Below are 19993 nucleotides of genomic sequence, written 5' to 3'. Positions count from 1 at the left end.
CCTAGTCAGTGGCTCTGGGCTGTCTTCATCTGTCCCTAGCAGTCCACAATCACAGAAAGTTGTCTATTCAGTCCTAAGTCTTCCAGCTCAGGCAGTTGAGACTCTGAACTCCAGAGGAACAGCACGGAAAGTGTCACCCTGTACCAACAGGAACACTGTGGGGCCAGTTTCTCCAGCTCCACCCAGCAGTCTAGAGCATCAGAGCCACGCCCTCCTAGCCAGATTGGAGAGGGCCAATGGATTGCACATGGTGCCTCTGGTTGTGTCCAAGGCCAGCCAAGTGAATGCTCCTGTTGCACACAGACTGGATCAGCCGGGGCCATCGGAACTCAACCTCAGGGTGGCTGTGGGCAACCCTTACATGTTCATTCACTCTCTTGCTAATGGCCAGTGAAGAGCATCTGCTCAAATTTTCCCAGTGGTGCACAGAGATAGAGAGCCCCACCCTCCCCCACCACACCTGTCTCACCTTCTGCTTTCCCTCCAGACATCAGAGAAACATGTACTCTGGGATTCTAGAACCTGGAGCAAGAAAAAGATGGCGGTCTCCCCACCCTCCCTCGCCTCACTTAGCATCACCTACATCAGCAACAGAGAGCCCCATAGGGAACTGGTTGATAGTGGGACCCATGCTCTCATAGCTCCAGTGGGAAGGAAGGATGATCACAACCCCTTTAGAAAATGGACCATGGCATTTAGAATATCTGTGGAGCAGGAGAAGTAAAGGTAGCCCCTCCCGAGCAGGTTGAGGGCTCCATGAAAACCATCCTCCATGTGGTGCCAAGTCACAGGGACTCCCAGGTCCTCCAGTCTCTTCTTATACAGCAGCGAATCGTCCCGGAGAGGGTCATACTCACAGCTCACGATGCAAGCTTCCGGGAGCCGAGACACTACTTCATCTTCTGCAATCAGGGGCATATCCATCCAATCCAGAGCATGGTGTGTCTCCAGGTAAGCATCCTCGTTATGGGGCACAAGGGGTACTTCCTGGTAGCCTCTCTTCTTAAATCTCTCTGGGATGTTTTCTGAGCCCAACCACTTTCTGTACTTCTCCCACACTTCAACAGGCAAGTGGGCACGTTTCATAACTACGCTTTTCCAAGAGGGGTGGATGTCCATGTAATAACAAAAACAGCGGAAGGCAAAATTCCTGCTGATCAGGGGGACATTTGCATTCTGTTGGTAGGAGGGGAGTTGGAAATCTACTAATTGAAGAGCAGCATAGACCAGAATCTGGGCACGGATCTTGGGGAGATCTGACCAGTCCATAAGTTTTTGACACACTACTGCTGCCATTCCTCCTCCAGCGCTGTCACCACAGACTACAACCCTGGCTGGATCCACCCCGTACACATCCAGGGACCTGAGGAAGTGGATGGAGGCCACAAGGCAGTCTCTCACAGGTGTTGGAAACTTATGCTGAGGCGCCTTGCGGTATCTGAAAAGGAATCAAGGAACATGGTTTACACTCATCACCATGGCAGAGCCCAAGACACCTGTGTGTTGCATTCATGAGCCCAAATTTCTTCCATTAACTTCTCTTTCTGAACCCTGAGCAGGTAGACTTAAGGTCTAGGGCTTAAATGAGCTGATGGAAATAAAGTCACATGGTGCATGGCCTCAGTAAGGACAGCTGCTATTTCTACTGTCTCAATGCCTATTTGGAGGACGGGCTGTGATCGCCAGAGCCCTGTCATCCCATTATTGGTCAAGAACTTAGCTATCAGCAGCATGAGCCCCATCCTTCTCAACCTACCTGATGGTGCTGCCATGAGTCACACCTGTTCCATATATTATGGTTTCATTTATGAGCAAGCCCTGGGTGGTCTGGGTTTAGATTTTAAATACTGCTGCCATGCTCACAGGTGTTGTGGCCTCCAGGTTTGGAGGCTAAAATACCACCCATGCACCCTGACTGATGTGACTCAGTTGCTTGGGTGTCATCCTGCAAAGCAAAAGGTTGCCTGTTCAACTCCCAATCAGGGTACATGCCTGGTTTGGGGGTACAGTCCCTGGTCTGGGAGTTCTAGAGGCAACCAATGGATGTTTCTCTCCCTCTCTCTCTCCTTTCCTTCCCCTCTCTCTAAAAATAAATACATAACATCTAAAATATGTATATGCTTAAATACTGCCCAGGGCCACAATAACACATGGGTCCCTCCAGATCAGCCACCCCAACTCGAGCCCATGGCTTCCCATTCAGTTGGCTGTCAGCAGTTTGCCAGCCTGGCTTTCCTAGACTGGCTCTGCCATTTCAAGAGTCCAGAAATCTGGGTTTTGGCAGAAACTTTACCATTTTAAATACTAGACTCTAAGAAGAGGGGGTTTGGCTGGCTAGGTGGCTCAATTGGCTGGAGCATTGTCCCATTACTGATGGATTGTGGGTTACATTCTTTGTCGGGGCACTTATGGGAGACACCCAATTGATGTTTCTGTCTCACATCGATATTTCTCTCTCACATAGATGATTATCTCATCCCTCCTTCTTTCTCTAAAATCAATAAAACACGTACCCAGGTGAGAAAAATGGAAACATGCTTTGGGATCCACACAGCTTCTGCCAGCCATCTCCATTCTGTTGCCCCTATTCTTCACTACCTGGGATGCCAACGCTTAACTCCTGATCCCTGTCTACTTTGGAGTCACAAAATAACTTTCTTGCAGATATCTGCTAGTACAGTCCACTGAGGAATACTTGCTTCAGCACACCCAGGATGCTAAGACACATAGGGCCACCAACTGGGTCAAGATTTCCATCCCTCTGCAGAAATGGTTTGAGGCCAGGAACTATAAAGTGAGGCCCTTCTCTGAGTCTCTTCCCCTCATCCAGGACTAACTTCTGTACTTTTTACTCAACTAGCTGCACCACAGGAAAGCTGGGAATGTAGCCACACCAAGATGCTGGCCACTGATATTTCTTCATGGCATGTGCACTTAAACAAACCTGCATGAAAAGTGTGATCAGCAAAAGCTGCCTCCCCACCCCCAGTGTGGCCATGTGTCAGGCAGGAGTGCAAGGCCATTCCACTGCAGTGACTGCTCCTCATACACATGTCCAGGTGGCCTGGCACGGATCCCCAGGGAGTGCCCACCAGGTCTCTCCTGCCCCATGTCCACCAAGACCTCTTCGCCTCTCCAGGTCACTGAGTGATTCTCCCAGATCAGTTAAGACAGACAGTGAATTTTCCATCTTTCTCACTTCCTTAGATGCATCTCACCAGGGTGATGCTTCCTCCTGAGAGCACTTGGATGTGATGTGACCACAGTGTTTGCAGTTGTCCTGGTGCCTGTGCAGGACACCCTGGGCATTTAGTGGAAGGAGGTGCTAAGTGTGCAGACCGTGCAGGGCTGTTCTGCTCAAGGAAGACCAGCCCACCCAAAAGGGCTGTGCTGTGAAGCTCTGCAGCTGATCTGCTTAACTAAGCCCACTCCCCAGCCAGCTTGCAATTGATGCCATGCATAGAATGACCCACTGAAACACACCCACAGGCTGCCCACAGGAAGGAGTGCCCATGCTCTGCCTCTGTGTCTCTGCCCCTTCCTTCCTCTCCTCCTCGCTGGCTGCCCTACTTCCCCTGTCCATCTGACTCCCTGCCAGTCTGAGTTCCCACCTCCCACCCCATCACTACAGGGCACAGCCTCTTTTCTTTGCCTTCCTCACCCTCCCCTTTACTCACCCAACTGCTACAACCACAGAGTCACTCTCTTTGGACAAACGACAGCATATCACATGGTAGGTTTCTAGAAAAGAAAGGTTTTAAAATTGACTAAGAAGGCTTAGTGGGCTTCCTTAGCCTATCATGGGCTGTCCCTGCTCTCTGCCAACTACCATGGACAGCGCTCTTGGGTCCTGACTACTGGTTCACAGCACGTGAGAAGCTGTTTGGCCACACACTAGAGTGCTTCTGTGTGTGAGCTCTGGATTCAGACCCAAGTTTGAATCTCTACATTGCCTCCTCTTCACTTGAGCTGAAGGAGTGTGGGGCACATCGCTTCTCTCCCTGAGGTTCAATTTTCCCATCTGTGAAATGGGGATAATGATAATCATGGGGTGGGGCAATGAGATAATGTGCATAAGGGGCTTCCCCCATGCTGCCACGTAAATACTAACATTAAGAAATATTCATTAATAAATATTTGCTGTCATTGTCATTTCTTATGCAGAGAATACCCAAACCATGGTTTCATTAAACGTGCTATTTTCAAAGACTACCACAATTGATCCTGGCATTCCGCAGACTAGAAAGAACCATAAACGTGATTTCCCCCCTAATTCCTGCAGTTGGGGTTGAGGAATTAAGATAACAAAATGAGCTCAATTGTTAGTTTTTTCCTCTCATTAGTTTTTCTCAAATCTTTGGACCTCTAGTCTCTTTATACCAGACTTTATCTCTAAGCAATACCTGATATGAAACCAAACAATGTGTTTTAGTATTTTCGTTTTTAGAAAATCCTCATTTCCAGCTCAGTAGTCACACAACATTGTGAAGATACTAAATGGCACTGATTGGTACACTTTCCAATGGTGAATTTTATATTCCGTGAATTATCTATTCCATTTCATACGCATAGACAGATGCTACAACTTTTTGAAAGTGTGTTAGGTTGCTTGGCTTTTACTAAACACCCACATTTGTACCTGTTTCAGGCTAACCAAAGGAAGTCCAAAGGGCATTTTCACTTTTTCCAAAAAGGTAAGAAGATGAAGAAGAACAAGAAGAAGAGAGGAGGAAGACGAAGAGAAAGAAGAATGTGAACAAGGAAAATAGTCTTCAGGGTTTGTGTAGGAGGGAGCCCTTACAGAGCCAGTGCCGCACCCCCACCACCAGCCCTGGAAGGACAAAAGAGGGGAACCAATCTGCCTCCCACCACACCTCCCGAAATCACATGCAGCATCCAGTCCCAGAGCTCTGATCTGGGCCTCTGAGCATCTGGGCTTTATCCTGGCTAATTGGGGGCATCCATTAGCTAGGTGTCTCCTAGGGTAATTGCTTCTTAGCTTTACAGCACTTTGGCTTAGGAAAGGTGTGTAGAGACCCTACTTTCACACTGTGAGTGAAACCTGCATCCCGTTACGTCATAGCAGGGAAAACCTGTGTAGACATATGCATAGATGCACATGGATATTCCATGCATGCCTCCTTACTTCCAGAAAGAGGTCAATACCTGCCATACCTTGGCCACTGAGCAATCAGGGACCCGCTAGGGCCCTGGTGATCCCTGCTTGTAATGGGAGCCTTTAGATGACAGGAGGATGACAGAAGTGCTCCACCCACCCCGCTGTGAGGCTGTCACACTACAGGCCAGGCCAGAGGGAAGAACTCTTACTCAGGCTCTCTATGATGGTCCCACCACCATGGAAGAACAGGATGCCCCTCCGGGGAGTGCAGGAGGACATCCTGGGCTGGTACACCTTCACTGGGATAGTCCCAAAGCGGAGGTCCTTGACCACCACATCTGGGTCCTGCTTCAGGGGTGGTAGGTCATGTATGAAGGAGACAAATTGAGGCATAGAGCAGATTCCCAGTTTCTCAAAAATGGTGCCCTGTTGGTGAGAGAAGAGGAAATGCAATGGGAAGGATTTCAGGGTGTCACTGCTTCATGCCACTCATATGTTCCACAGATGGCTGAACCCATCCCTCCCACAGAAAATCCCAGGGCCCCGGGCCCCAGCACCAGCCAGGTCAAACCCCTCTCACCAGGACAGCACATCCCAGCCCTACACCAGGTTTGTGGCCACCCCTGAGGGACCCTGTACCTGGAATGACCTGCAACACATCTTTGTAGAAAAAAACAGATCAACACATTGGAATGAGGGATGTTTATGGACAGCTTCCTCTGTGTCAGGCCCTGACACTCACACTCAACTCACTGCCTCCCCACAAATGCTAGGAAGTGGGGACTATTATTACTCCCCATTTTGCAGATGAGGAAACTGAGTCACTATGTTTGGGAAACTGGAGTGTAGACTATGAACATCAAGGGCAGGAAGAGTACAGGAGCAAATCATCAGCTCCTGTAACTCTGACCTGGGTGGGAGAATCCTCCCGATCCTGGGTTCCTCTCCATCAAGGGTCTCTCACGAACACTGGCATTTGCAATCACTTGTGGTTATATAAGAGACCAAAGAAACGTGTTTTCTCTGTGCCGTTTCTGCCAGCCCTCTGGAGCGGCACAGCAAATCCTTACTGCCAATCTTGGCATGATCCTCACCCCACCCATCCACAGGGGTCTCATTAAATTACACCCTCCAAGAGGAACAGGTAGAACCTGACTACTGACAGAAGCAGGCTTCCGTCTCTCCAAAGCAACAAATATCTACTTTGAAGTCACATCTGTAGTTTTGCTCATGGTACCGATTTATGAATTTGCTAGCATGTCTCTCTGTTTTGGCGTCAGCCGCTAGGTAGAAACGGGGACCCAAAGATTCACAACAACTCCTTCCTGTCTTCAGGGTTTGAGAGTGCGGCCAGTGCTGTAAGTGGGGAAATCAGGAGGTGGGGCCACAGACGGGAGCAGGCTTTTTTTTTTCTGAGAACAGAAATCATTCTTTAAATTTTGTGGCTATCAATCCATTCACCTTGCCAAACCCTGAGAATTGTTTGAGAACCATGTTTACCTAACAGGAATTATTCTTGATTCTTGTTTGAAAACTACTGACAGCCTCTACCACCATGATATTAGTATTCATCCAACTAGAAGCTTCTGGTATGTTCTCCCCACTCTCCTCACCAGGAGGGAACAGAGAAAACACGCGACTCACCCAGGTCACAGACAGCTGGAAGAGACAGTGCAAAATCCGCAGTATCGCAGGGTGGCTGATGGCTGCAGGGATGTCTGTAGTGAAGAAGTGGCTACAGATGACCCACAGTCCCACCCCCATGAAGAACACACAGGCTGCCCCCAGGAGGACCAGCAGAACGACCCACATGGTGCTGTTCCCACCAGAGAGGAGGCCACGAAGAGGCTGGGCTCAGCACACACCACTTGGAACCGGCTATTGGGCCAGCAGAACACTGATACTTATATCACAATTGGCCTTCCCCACTTCCTCATGTGCCAAAAGAATTGGTCCAGCCCAGGTGAGTCACAGATATGTTACTAACAGAGAAGCCCACAGACAGGAGAAAGGGGCCCCTGCAATCTGACCCAGCTGGGAACAAGACTTCCAAGGTTTCAGTTTACATCCTAGCACTGCACTGGAAATGACCTTGAAAGTCACCTGGGACATCAAAACATGATCCCTCCCCCTGCCCTCTGATTCCCTATTCCACCCTGACCACCCATGCTATTCCTGAGTCTGCTGAGGAGGCCCCAGGACCTTTGCATTTACTGTCCTCTTACTGTCTCCATGGCAGCTAAGCTGAACCTCTCCCCTGTTGCCGGGCTCTGCTGACATGTCCCCTTCTGAATGAGGCCATCCCTGGTGACCTTATTTAAAATCGTAACCCCCCACCAGCAGTCCAATGCCAAACTCCACTGTACAAACACACATATACCTGCTTACATTGTCTTTGTGGCTTTTACTATCAACTGAGATAACACATACTTCATACTTGTTTGTTTATTGTCTACAGAATATAAGCTCCACTGGAGACAGGAATTTTTGTTTTCCTCTTTGCTGTATCTCCTGAGGGGAGATCCGGGTTTGGTACTGAGCAGGTTCTTAGCAAATGTCTGTTGAATAAAGAAATGAATGAATAACACTGTCCTTTTCCTTATAAAGCAGGAAAAAAATGAGCTCACCATCTTTACAGGTTGGGTCAGAGACTGCTGTCAGTGTTCCTCATCCTTCCTCATACATGGCAAAGCCCCATGTCCACAGTAGTGATGATGACATCTGTCCTACCACCCCACTCCGAGGTCACAGTGGTGGGTCTCACATGGGGGGATGTTGCCCTCCAGGAGCCATCTGGCAGTGTCTGGTGATATTTATGGCTGTGACAATGGTGAGGTGTGGGAGCTGGCACTGGCATCTCATGGGTAGGAGCCAGGGTGCTGCTGAGCATCCCACAAGGCACAGACAGCTCCTACAACAGGAAGTTGTCTGCTTCGACATGTCAACACTGCTCAGGGAGGAAAACCCTGAGTTGGTAAGACTTGGGATTGAATTCTGGCTCTGCCAAAGGGCAGCGTTCTGGATGTGAGCAAGTTACTTACACTCTTTTACCCCGGCCCATGTGGCTCAGTTGGTTGGGGCATCCTCCTGGAACCTAAAGGTTGCAGGATCTGAATCCATGCCCCCTCTCCACCCTCTCACCAGTGCTGGGACATTTCTCTAGCCAAAGGTAAGGAGTCTGAGTCTGCTCTTTGTCCCAGACAATTTGTTTTCCATCTTGGCCCACATTTGCTCATATGACTTTCATAAGAGAAACTTATGTTTTCCTGTGACATGTAGACATATGCAACATTGACTTTTATATGTGGCCTGGTGCAGAGATTCTAGACACGACCTGTGCACTGTCAAGGATAGGCTCCCCTGACCCCTTCCCCTCATCTTCCTCTTCCTCCTGTAGCAAGTCGGCCTGAGAGCTCCTGCTCTCCTCTTGGTCAACACACTCCACAGCCATGACTGTGAGTGCCACCCACACACATGACACCTTCAGCTCTAAGTTGCTCTAGGGTTTCAGATTCAAATAACCAACTGCCCTCATGACCTGCTCTTCTCTGTCCCATTTTTCTCCCCTCTCAGCATTGCACCACCATGGTTTCTGCCAGAATCCCTACAATTCTCCATGATTCTTCTCTTCCAGGTCCTCCCTAAGCTGTTGGGTCCTGGCTAGACCCCAATCATGTCAATATTCATCTTATTAAGTATTCTCAGTCCTTAGTCCAGGGCCAAGTCCTCAGGCCAAGTCCAAGGGTTTCCAACAACCCACCATAATCCACATACCATAAAGCATGTAGCAACCACCAATGAGAGTACCTCTCTCCTCAAACCACTCACATTTTAGTAACTTCCAATCACACAGATGCTGAAAATACCTGAGAACTCCTTCCTGTAAGACAGATTGGGTGAAAATTCACACTCATTGTATAGATATAACTCACAAGCTTATTCTTTAAGAAATTCAATTCTCCTGAAAAAGAAAATTAGGGTGCATGAAACTCACAGTCAGTGTGGAGCATGGGTGAAAGTAAGCTGGTTTCATGAGGCACAGAGAAAACACAGGGCACAGGGAGTGTTAAGCACAGACTGTGAGTAAAACCGGGGCTTAGAGACATGGGAAGAAATGGCATCAAGTGTTCCAGATACAGAGTAAGCAAGACAGCAACTGCACAACATACTGAAAAGAGAGTGTATAACAGAATGTTTGGAAGGGATAGAAAGATCAAGTGTTAAGTCATGAAAATGCCATGTCTGGATTGACAGCCACATCATCCTAATGGGTCACCAATTAGTGACACCCAATGTGGCCCCACCCTGGCCACTCATGTCCTTCCCAGTGAATGCAGATAAAATTCACATTTACTCTGCAGACTGAGAAAGGAGCTAGTGCTGTGCCCAAGGATGCCTCCTCTTGGTTCCCGTCAATGGAAGATGTGTGTTGGTTCCATGCCCCTTTCAACTGTGGGAACCCCTCTGGTCCTCTTAACTACACCAGCAGAGGGAAAGGTGGATGTGGCAGGGAGAGGGGACCTGTGAATATTGCATTACCCAGGGTAGACCAGGTATGACTATTCCCTCCCCATTCCCCACTGGCACCTTAGTCAGTGTGGGCTGACTCTCCCATCTCCTTCCCCTTGCTTCCTGCTTGTCCTAAGTGAACTTAAACCTTGTGACTAGAACATCTGAGTTTGGTTTGTGAGCCTGTTCTATTCTCTTCTCCTCCCACTCCCCTGCTGCTATCCCTCCATGTGATCTCCCTTTCTGTGGTTCTGTTCCTATTCTAGTTGTTTGCTTAGTTTCTTTTTGTTTTGTTTTAGGTGTGGTTGTTAATAATTGTGAGTTTGCTGTCATTTTACTATAGATGTTTTTTTTATCTTCTTTTCTTAGATAAGTCCCTTTAACATTTCATAAAATAAGGGTTTGGTGATGATGAACTTCTTTAACTTGACCTTATCTGAGAAACACTTTATCTGCCCGTCCATTCTCAATGAAAGCTCTGCTGGATAGAGCAAGCTGGGATGTAAGTCCTTGCCTTTCATGACTTGGAATACTTCTTTCCAGCCCCTTCTTGCCTATAAGGTCTTTTTTGAGAAATCAGCTGACAGTCTGATGGGAACTCCTTTGTAGGTGACTGTCTCCTTATCTCTTGCTGCTTCTAGGATTCTCTCCTTCATTTTCACCTTGGCTAATGTAATTATGATGTGCCTTGGTGTGTTCCTCCTCGGGTCCAATGATTTTGGGACTCTCTGAGCTCCCTGGACTTCCTGGAAGTCTATTTCCTTTAGAATGGGGAAGTTCTCCTTTATTATTTGTTCAAATGGGGAAGTTCTCCTTTATTATTTGTTCAAATAAGTTTTCAATTTCTGGCTCTTCCTCTCCTTCTTCTGGTACCTCTATAATTCGGATGTTGGGACGTTTAAAGATGTCCTGGAGGTTTTTAAGCTTCTCCTCATTTTTTTGAATTCTTATGTCTTCATTCTTTCCTGTTTGGTCGTTTCTTTCTTCCTTCTGGTCCACTCTATTGTTTTGAGTCCCAGTTTCCTTCCCATCACTATTGATTCCCTGTGCATTTTCCTTTGTTCCTCTTATCGTAGCCTGCATTTGTTCATCTAATTTGCGACAAAAATCAACCAATTCTGTGAGCATCCTGATCACCAGTGTTTTGAACTGTGCATCTGAGAGGTTAGCTATCTCTCGGTCACTTAAAAGTATGGGTTCTGGGGCTTTGATTTGTTCTTCTGTTTGAGCCATCTCTCTCTCTCTCTCTCATTTTGTTTTCTTTTCTTCTTCTTCTTCTTTTTTTTTTTTTGGTCTGGTGGCACCTGTTACAGTAAGGGGCAGACCCTTAGGTGTTCACCAGTGCAGGGCACTCCCAGTCACTGGCTTGTGATGTTGTTTGTGGGGGCAGTGTCAAGAGGGAACAATGGCAGTTGCTCTGTTCTCTGTGGGACCTCAGTCCCCTCTGCTGCTTCCCCCAAGCAAACTTGGCCCCTCTGGTGTGAATTCCCATGTGGGTGGGCTTGTGCACACCATGGGACCCTCCAAGGACCTCTCCTGTAAGGCTGGGTGTCTCTCTGTGTGCCTCAACTCCCTCAGGTGCCCTCAACCAGTGTCCTGAGGCTCTATTTCCCAGCACTGTGATCCTGGGTTGCCCACACTGCCTTGCTTTACCATTGCCGCCTCCCTGGGTCTTCGAGTTGCCGGTTGCCACCACTGGGCAGGGGTCTGCCAGCTGCCACCTTTGCACTCAGGGTCCACCCACTGCTGTCTTCTGTGCCCTGAATGCCTTACGGGCCCCCAGTTGCCTTACACACCCAGTCCCACCACTCTCTGCTCTCCTCACTGTGACCCACACCAGCCTGCTTGTCTCCACCCCTCACACCAGTCTGGATGCACGGTTCTAACTCAACTTCTTGGTTGTCTGACTTCCATTCAGATCAACTTTCTGTCATTTCTGGATGTTATTCTGTTTTTAAATTGTTGTTGTCGTCCCTATCTTGGTTGTGTGTGGAGGTACGGTGCATCCACGTATGTCTCCATCTTGGCCGAAAGTAGCCAACACTTGATATTATCACTATGTTCCATTTTATCCAACCTGATGGGAGTGGAGGGTTATTCCATTATTGATTCCTATGTGCTTTTGATCATGTAATAGCTATAAGTATATAACATAGTGGTGCATAAACTGTATAGCAAATGTCAACCCAGCAGGACAAAACAAAATAATTCCATTATTGCATGAATATTCATGCGGCAAACCCATGAACCTTTATATACTGAAGCAAAGAAGGGAAACTCCCTTCTTTGGAGATGGGAAAGTGAGTGTTGGTGCCCACCCAGTAGAGTAAGCGTTGGTGTGAGGGAAGTAGTCCCGCCCTCCCCCATCATCAGTTCACGTGCCATGGGGAGTTGTCCCCACCTTCTATCCCAGGGATGGCATGGGACTTGCATGGGGTCACCTGGAACATTCCATTCCCTTGGTGGTGACAATTGACTCCATCATTCAGAAAGCCCATAGAGCCACAGAGTTGTGACTCAATTTCTGCTGAGACCACTGAGAATGAGGCAAATCCATCATAATGGGCCTGGGACAGTGTAAGTACCGAGCTGGTCAGGGCCACTGTATGCAGAAGTAACAGAAAATTAAACATAGAGAAGCACAGAATCGAGGAAAGAAGCAAAGGTAGCTGATGGCATTGTTTGAGTTCCTGCATCACACAAATTCTCATTTATTCCACTGGCCAACACATTCTCTCTCGGATTTCATCATTATGAGTTGGTTCTGTGTCTGAAAACAGAATTAGTCTTTGCTACACTCTTTGTTTTCTCTTGGCCCTCCCTCAGTTTCTCACTGCAGATGTGATTGAGTTGGGTCAGACTCTGTCTTCATGGGTCTCTGACTCAGCACAGAGACCTTTCCAACTCCTCTCTTCTGACACTTTGCCTCCAACAGCTCCAGAGCTCCCCCAATGAGGTTGCTCTGGCTGTCTTCATCTGTCCCTAGTGGTCCACCACCATGGAAACTTGTCTATTCAGTCCTAAATCTTCCAGCCCAGGCAGCTGAGACTGTGAACTCCAGGGGAACAGCAGGGAAAGTGTCACCCTGTACCAACAGGAAGACAGTGGGGCCAGTTTCTCCAGCTCCACCCAGCAGTCTAAAGCATCAGAGCCACACCCTCCAGGCCAGATTGGAGAGGGCCAATGGATTGCACATGGTGCCCCTGGGTTTGTCCAAGGACAGCCAAGTGGACTCCCCTGTTGCTCACAGATTGAATCAGCTGGGGCATCAGAACTCCACCTCAGGGAGGCTGTGGGCAACTCTTACATGTTCATTCACTCTCTTGCTAATGGCCAGTGAAGAGCATCTGCTCAAATTTTCCCAGTGGTGCACAGAGACAGAGAGCCCCACCCTCCCCCACCACACCTGTCTCACCTTCTGCTTTCCCTCCAGACATCAGAGAAACATGCATTCTGGGATTCTAAACCTGGAGCAAGAAAAAGATGGTGGCCTCCACACCCTCCTTCACCCCACTCAGCATCACCTACATCAGCAACACAGAGCTTCTTAGAGAACTGGATAGTGGTGGGACCCACACTCTCATAGCTCCAATGAGAAGGAAAGATGATCACAACCCCTTTAGAAAATGGACCATGACGTTTAGAACCCGTGTGGAGCAGGGGAACTGAAAGTAGGGCATGCTGAGCATGTTGAGCACTCCATGAAAACCATCCTCCATGTGGTGCCAAGTCACAGGGACTCCCAGGTCCTCCAGTCTCTTCTTGTACAGCAGTGAATTATCCCGGAGAAGGTCATTTTCACAGCTCACGATGCAAGCTTCTGGGAGCTGAGACACTATTTCATCTTCTGCAATCAGGGGCATGTTCATCAAATCCAGAGCATGGTGTGTCTCCAGGTAAGCATCCTCGTTATGGGGCACAAGGGGTACTTCCTGGTAGCCTCTCTTCTTAAATCTCTCTGGGATGTTTTCTGAGCCCAACCACTTTCTGTACTTCTCCCACACTTCAACAGGTAAGTGGGCACGTTTCATAACTACGCTTTTCCAAGAGGGGTGAACATCCATGTAATGACAAAAACAGCGGAAGGCAAAATTCCTGTTGACCATGGGGGCGTTTGCATTCTGCTGGTAGGATGGGAGTTGGAAATCTACGATTTGAACAACAGCATAGACCAGAATCTGGGCACGGATCTTGGGGAGATCTGACCTGTCCATGAGTTTTTGACACACTACTGCTGCCATTCCTCCTCCAGCACTGTCACCACAGACTACAACCCTGGCTGGATCCACCCCGTACACATCCAGGGACCTGAGGAAGTGGATGGAGGCCACAAGGCAGTCTCTTATTGGCGTTGGAAACTTATGCTGGGGTGCCTTGCGGTATCTGAAAAGGAATCAAGGAACATGGATTACACTCATCACCATAGCAGAGCCCAAGACACCTGTGTGTTGCATTCTTGAGCCCAAATTTCTTCCATTAACTTCTCTTTCTGAACCCTGAGCAGGTAGACTTAAGGTCTAGGGCTTAAATGAGCTGATGGAAGTAAAGTCCTCAGTGCCTGGTGCATGGCCTCAGTAAGGACAGCTGCTATTTCTACTATCTCAATGCCAATTTGGAGGATGGGCTGTGATCACCAGAGCCCTGTCATCCCCCTATTATTGGTCAAGAACTTAGCTATCAGCAGCATGAGCCCCATCCTTCTCAACCTACCTGATGGTGCTGCCCTGAGTCACACCTGTTCCATACATTATGGTTTCATTTATGAGCAAGCCCTGGGTGGTCTGGGTTTAGATTTTAAATACTGCTGCCATGCTCACAGGTGTTGTGGCCTCCAGGTTTGGAGGCTGAAATACCACCCATGCACCCTGACTGATGTGACTCAGTTGCTTGGGTGTCATCCTGCAAAGCAAAAGGTTGCCTGTTCAACTCCCAATCAGGGTACATGCCTAATTTGGGGGTACAGTCCCTGGTCTGGGAGTTCTAGAGGCAACCTATGGATGTTTCTCTCCCTCTCTCTCTCCCTTCCTTCCCCTCTCTCTAAAAATAAATACATAACATCTAAAATATGTATATGCTTAAATACTGCCCAGGGCCACAATAACACATGGGTCCCTCCAGATCAGCCACCCCAACTTGAGCCCGTGGCTTCCCATTCAGTTGACTGTCAGCAGTTTGCCAGCCTGGCTTTGCTAGAACTTCCCATTTCAAGAGTCCAGAAATCAGGGTTTTGGCAAAAACTTTACCATTTGAAATGCTGGACTCTAGAAAGAGGGGGTTTGGCTAGCCATTTGGCTCAATTGGTTGGAGCATTGTCCCATTACTGATGGATTGTGGGTTACATTCTTGGTCGGGGCACTTATGGGAGACACCCATTGATGTTTCTCTCTTACATGGATGATTTTATCATGTCTCCCTTCCTCTTTCTCTAAAATCAATAAAACACGTACCCAGGTGAGAAAAATGGAAACATGCTTTGGGATCCACACAGCTTCTGTCAGCCATCTCCATTCTGTTGCTCCTATTCTTCACTACCTGGGATGCCAACGCTTAACTCCTGATCCCTGTCTACTTTGGAGTCACAAAATAACTTTCTTGCAGATATCTGCTAGTACAGTCCACTGAGGAATACTTGCTTCAGCACACCCAGGATGCTAAGACACGTAGGGCCACCAGCTGGGTCAAGATTTCCATCCCTCTGCAGAAATGGTCTGAGGCCAAGAACTATAAAGTGAGGCCCTTCTCTGGGTCTCTTCCCCTCATCCAGGACTAACTTCTGTACTTTTTACTCTACTAGCTGCACCACAGGAAAGCTGGGAATGTAGCCACACCAAGATGCTGGCCACTGATATTTCTTCATGGCATGTGCACTTAAACAAACCTGCAGGAAAAGCATGATCAGCAAAAACTGCCTCCCCACCCCCAGTGTGACCATGTGTCAGGCAGGAGTGCAAGGCCATTCCACTGCAGTGACTGCTCCTCATACACATGTCTAGGTGGAATGGCATGGAGGCCCAGGGAGGGCCCACCAGGTCTCTCCTGCCCCATGTCCACCAAGACCTCTTGACTTCCCCAGGACACTGAGTGACTCTCCCAGATCAGTTAGGACAGAGAGTGGATTTTCCATGGTTTTCTCACTTCCTTAGATGCATCTCACCAGGCCAGCCCTCCCTCTAGAGAGCACTTGGACATGATGTGACCACAGTGTTTGCAGTTGTCCTGGTGCCTGTGCAGGGCACCCTGGGCATGTAGTGGAAAGTGTGCAGACCGTGCAGGGCTCTTCTGCTCCAGGAAGACCAGCCTACCCAAAAGCTTGGCAGCTGATCTGCTTAACTAAGCCCACTCCCCAGCCAGCTGGCAACTGATGCCATGCATAGAATGCCCCACTGAAACACACCCACAGGCTGCCCACAGAAAGGAGGGCCCACGCTGTGCCTCTGTGTCTCTCCCCCTTCCTTCCTCTCCTCCTCGCTGGCTGCCCTGCTCCCCCTGTCCCTTAGACTCCCTTCTGCCCCAGTCCCACCTCCCACCCCATCACTCCAGGACATAGCCTTTTTCCCTGCCCTGCCCACCCTCCCCTTTACTCACCCAACTGCTACAACCACAGAGTCACTCTCTTTGGACAAACGACAGCATATTGAATGGTGGGTTTCTGGAAAAGAAAGGTTTTAAAATTGACTAGGAAGGCTTAGTGGGCTTCCTTAGCCTATCATGGGCTGTCCCTGCTCTCTGCCAACTACCATGGACAGAGCTCTTGGGTCTTAACTACTGGTTCACAGCATGTGAGAAGCTGTTTGTCCATACACTAGAGTGCTTCTGTGTGTGAGCTCTGGATTCAGACCCAAGTTTGAATCTCTACATTGCCTCCTCTTCACTTGAGCTGAAAGAGTGTGGGGTACATCTCTTCTCTCCCTGAGGCTCAGTTCTCCCATCTGTGAAATGGGGATAATGATAATCATGGGGTGGAGCAATGAGATAATGTGCACAAGGGGCTTCCCCCAACTGCCACGTAAATACTAACATTAAGAAAAATTTATTAATAAATATTTGCTGTTATTGTTATTTCTTATGCAGACAATACCAAAATAATTGTTCCATTAATCTCCCTCTTCTCACAGGCTATCGCAATTGATCTTGGCTTTCCACAGACTAGAAAGCAGTATAAAGGCATTTCCCCCCCTAATTCCTGCAGTTGGGGTTGAGGAATTAAGATAATAAAATGAGCTCAATTGTTAGTTTTCTTCTCTCATTAATTTTTCTCAAATCTTTGGTCCTACTGTGTGTTTATACCAGGTTGTCTCTAAGCAATACCTGATGTGAATCAAAATGGTGTTTTGGTGTTTTCATTTTTAAAAATTCTTATTTCCATACCAGTAGTCACACAACATTGTGAAGATACTAAATGGCACTGACCGGTACACTTTCGAATGGTGAAGATTATACTCCATGAATTTCATATGCATAGAGAGGTATCTCCCACTTTCTGAAAGTGTGAGTTAGGCTGCTTTGCTTTTACTAAACACCCACATTTGTACCTGTTTCAGGCTTACCAAAGGAAGTCCAAAGAGTGTGTTCACTTTTACCAAAAAGGTAAGAAGATGAAGAAGAACAAGAGCAAGAACAAGAAGAAGAGGAAGACAAAGAGGAAGGACGTGAAAAGGGAAAACAGTCTTCAGGGTTTGTGTAGGAGGGAGCCCTTACAGAGCCAGTTCCCACAACCAGCCCTGGAAGGACAAAAGAGGGGAACCAAACTGCCTCCCACCACACCTCCCGAAATCACATGCAGCATCCAGCCCCAGAGCTCTGATCTGGGTCTCTGAGCATCTGGGCTTTATCCTGACTAATAGGGGGCATGTATTAGCAAGGCACCTCCTAAGGTAATTGCTTCTTAAATTTATAGCACTTTGGCTTAGGAAAGGTGTGTAGAGACCCTACTTTCACACTGTGAGTGAAACCTGCATCCTGTTATGTCATAGCAGGGAAAACCTGTGTAGACATATGCATAGATGCACATGGATATTCCATGCATGCCTCCTTACTTCCAGAAAGAGGTCAATACCTGCCATATCTTGGCCACTGAGCAATAAGGGACCCGCTAGGGCCCTGGTGATCCCTGCTTGTAATGGGAGCCTTTAGATGCCAGGAGGGTGACAGAAGTGCTCCACCCACCCTGCTGTGAGGCTGTCACACTACAGGCTGGGTCAGAGGGAAGGACTCTTACTCAGGCTCCCGATGATGGCTGCACCACCATGGAAGAACAGGACGCCCCTCCGGGGAGTACAGGAGGACATCCTGGGCTGGTACACCTTCACTGGGATAGTCCCAAAGTGGAGGTCCTTGACCACCACATCTGGATCCTGCTTCAGGGGTGCCAGATCATGTATGAAGGAGACAAATTGGGGCATAGAGCAGATTCCCAGTTTCTCAAAAATGGTGCCCTGTTGGTGAGAGAAGAGTAAATGCAATGGGAAGGATTTCAGGGTGTCACTGCTTCATGCCACTCATATGTTCCACAGATGACTGAACCCATCCCTCCCACAGAAAATCCCGGGCCCCCTGGCCCCAGCACCATCCAGGCCAAAACCCCCTTCCTGGCATGGTGCATCCCAGCCCTACACCAGGTTTCTGGCCACCCTTGAGGGACCCTGTACCTGGAATGACCTGCAACACATCTTTGTAGAAAAAAACAAGCCAACACATAGGAATGAGGGATGTTTATGGACAGCTTCCTCTGTGTCAGGCCCTGAAATACAGTCAACTCACTGCCTCCCTCTAATGCTAGGAAGTGGGGACTGTTATTTTCCCGTTTTGTCGATGAGGAAAGTGAGTCACCATGTTTGTGAAACCAGAGTGTACACTGTGAACATCAAGGGCAGGAAGAGTACAGGAGTGAGTCATCAGCTCCTGTAATTCTGACCCAGGTGGGAGAATCCTCCGGATCCTGCATTCCTCTCCAGGAGGATTTCTCATGAGAACAGGCATTTGCAATCACTTGTGGTTACATAAGAGACCCAAGAAACGCAAGGTTGGCAAATCCTTGCTGCCAACCTTGGCGTGATCTTCACCACCCCCCACCCACAGGGGTTTCATTAAATCACGCCCACCAAGAGGAACAGATAGAACCTGACTACTGACAGAAGCAGGCTTCCGCCTCTCCAAAGCAACAAATATCTACTTTGAAGTCTCATCTGTAGTTTTGCTCATGGTACCAATTTATGAATTTGCTAGCATGTCTCTCTGTGTTGCCATAGGCCTGGTAGGTAGAAACAGTGACCCAAAGATTCAGAACACCTCATTCCTGTCTTCAGGATTTCAGAGCACGGCCAGTGCTGTAAGTGGGGAAATCAGGAGGTGGGGCCACAGAAGGGAGCAGGCTTTTTTTTTCTGAGAACAGGAATCATTCTTTTAAATTTTGTAGCTATCTGCACATTCAGCCTGGGAACCCGACAAGAGGTTGAGAATCACAAGTTACCTAACAGGAATTATTCAGGTTTGTCAATGTACTGTCAACCTCTACCCCCGTGATATTAGTATTCATCCAACTAGAAGCTTCTGGCATGTTCTCCCCACTCTCCCCTTAACCCTCACCAGGAGGGAACAGAGAAAACACTCGACTCACCCAGGTCACCAACAGCTGGAAGAGGCAGTGCAAAACCCGCAGTCTCACAGGGTGGCTGATGGCTGCAGGGATGTCCGTAGTGAAGAAGTGGTTGCAGATGACCCACAGCCCCACCCCCACAAAGAACACACAGGCTACCCCCGGGAGGACCAGCAGAAGGACCCACATGGTGCTCTTCCTACCACAGAGGAGGCCACGAAGAGGCTGGGCTCAGCACACGCCACTTAGGACTGGATATTGAACCAGCAGAACGCCGACACTTATATCACAACCAGCCTTCCCCACCTCCTCATCTGCCAGAAGAATTGGTCCAGCCCAGGTGAGTCACACACATGGTTCTAACAGGCCTACAGACAGGAGAAAGGGGCCCCTGCAATCTGACCCAGCTGAGAACAAGTGTCCCAAGGTTCCAGCTCACATCCTGGCACTGCAACTAGAAATGGCTTTGAAAAAGTCACCTGAGACATCAAAACATGATCCCTCCCCCTGCCTGCTGATGCCCTATTCCTGTCTGACCACTCCTGCTATTCCTGAGTCTACAGAGGAGGCCCCAAGGCATTTGCACTTACTGTGACCTGTACAACAGTCTTTCCTCAAAGGCAGCTGAGCTCAACCTCTCCCCTACTTTAGGGCTCTGCTCACCTGTAAACTTCTGAGTGAGGTCATCCCGGGTAACCTTATTTAAATTTGTAACTCCCCACCTTCATTCGAATGCCAATCCCCACTGTACACACACACACACACACACA

The 19993-nt window shown here is 48.5% G+C and overlaps 2 protein-coding genes across 2 annotated transcripts; both read right to left on the bottom strand.

Annotated features, from left to right (window-relative positions):
* Positions 1 to 490: 490 nt before the first annotated feature.
* Positions 491 to 6954, bottom strand: LOC114496001 (arylacetamide deacetylase-like 3). Its single transcript, XM_028511194.2, has 4 exons — positions 6764 to 6954; positions 5329 to 5545; positions 3678 to 3741; positions 491 to 1438 (listed from the first exon to the last, which is right to left on the bottom strand). The coding sequence occupies exons 1-4, from the start codon at positions 6929 to 6931 to the stop codon at positions 664 to 666; spliced, it is 1224 nt and encodes a 407-aa protein (XP_028366995.1). The 5' UTR covers positions 6932 to 6954; the 3' UTR covers positions 491 to 663.
* Positions 6955 to 13236: 6282 nt separating this feature from the next.
* LOC114495997 (arylacetamide deacetylase-like 3) lies at positions 13237 to 19596 on the bottom strand. The gene is made up of 4 exons (XM_028511186.2): positions 19245 to 19596; positions 17847 to 18063; positions 16214 to 16277; positions 13237 to 14011 (listed from the first exon to the last, which is right to left on the bottom strand). The coding sequence occupies exons 1-4, from the start codon at positions 19410 to 19412 to the stop codon at positions 13237 to 13239; spliced, it is 1224 nt and encodes a 407-aa protein (XP_028366987.1). The 5' UTR covers positions 19413 to 19596.
* Between the last annotated feature and the right edge of the window lie 397 nt (positions 19597 to 19993).

Source organism: Phyllostomus discolor, chromosome 5 (assembly GCF_004126475.2).
Source record: "Phyllostomus discolor isolate MPI-MPIP mPhyDis1 chromosome 5, mPhyDis1.pri.v3, whole genome shotgun sequence".
In the NCBI taxonomy this organism is placed as follows: Eukaryota; Metazoa; Chordata; class Mammalia; order Chiroptera; family Phyllostomidae; genus Phyllostomus; species Phyllostomus discolor.
The sequence above is the reverse complement of the archived record's forward strand: the minus strand, read 5'-3'. Positions and strand labels throughout refer to the sequence as shown.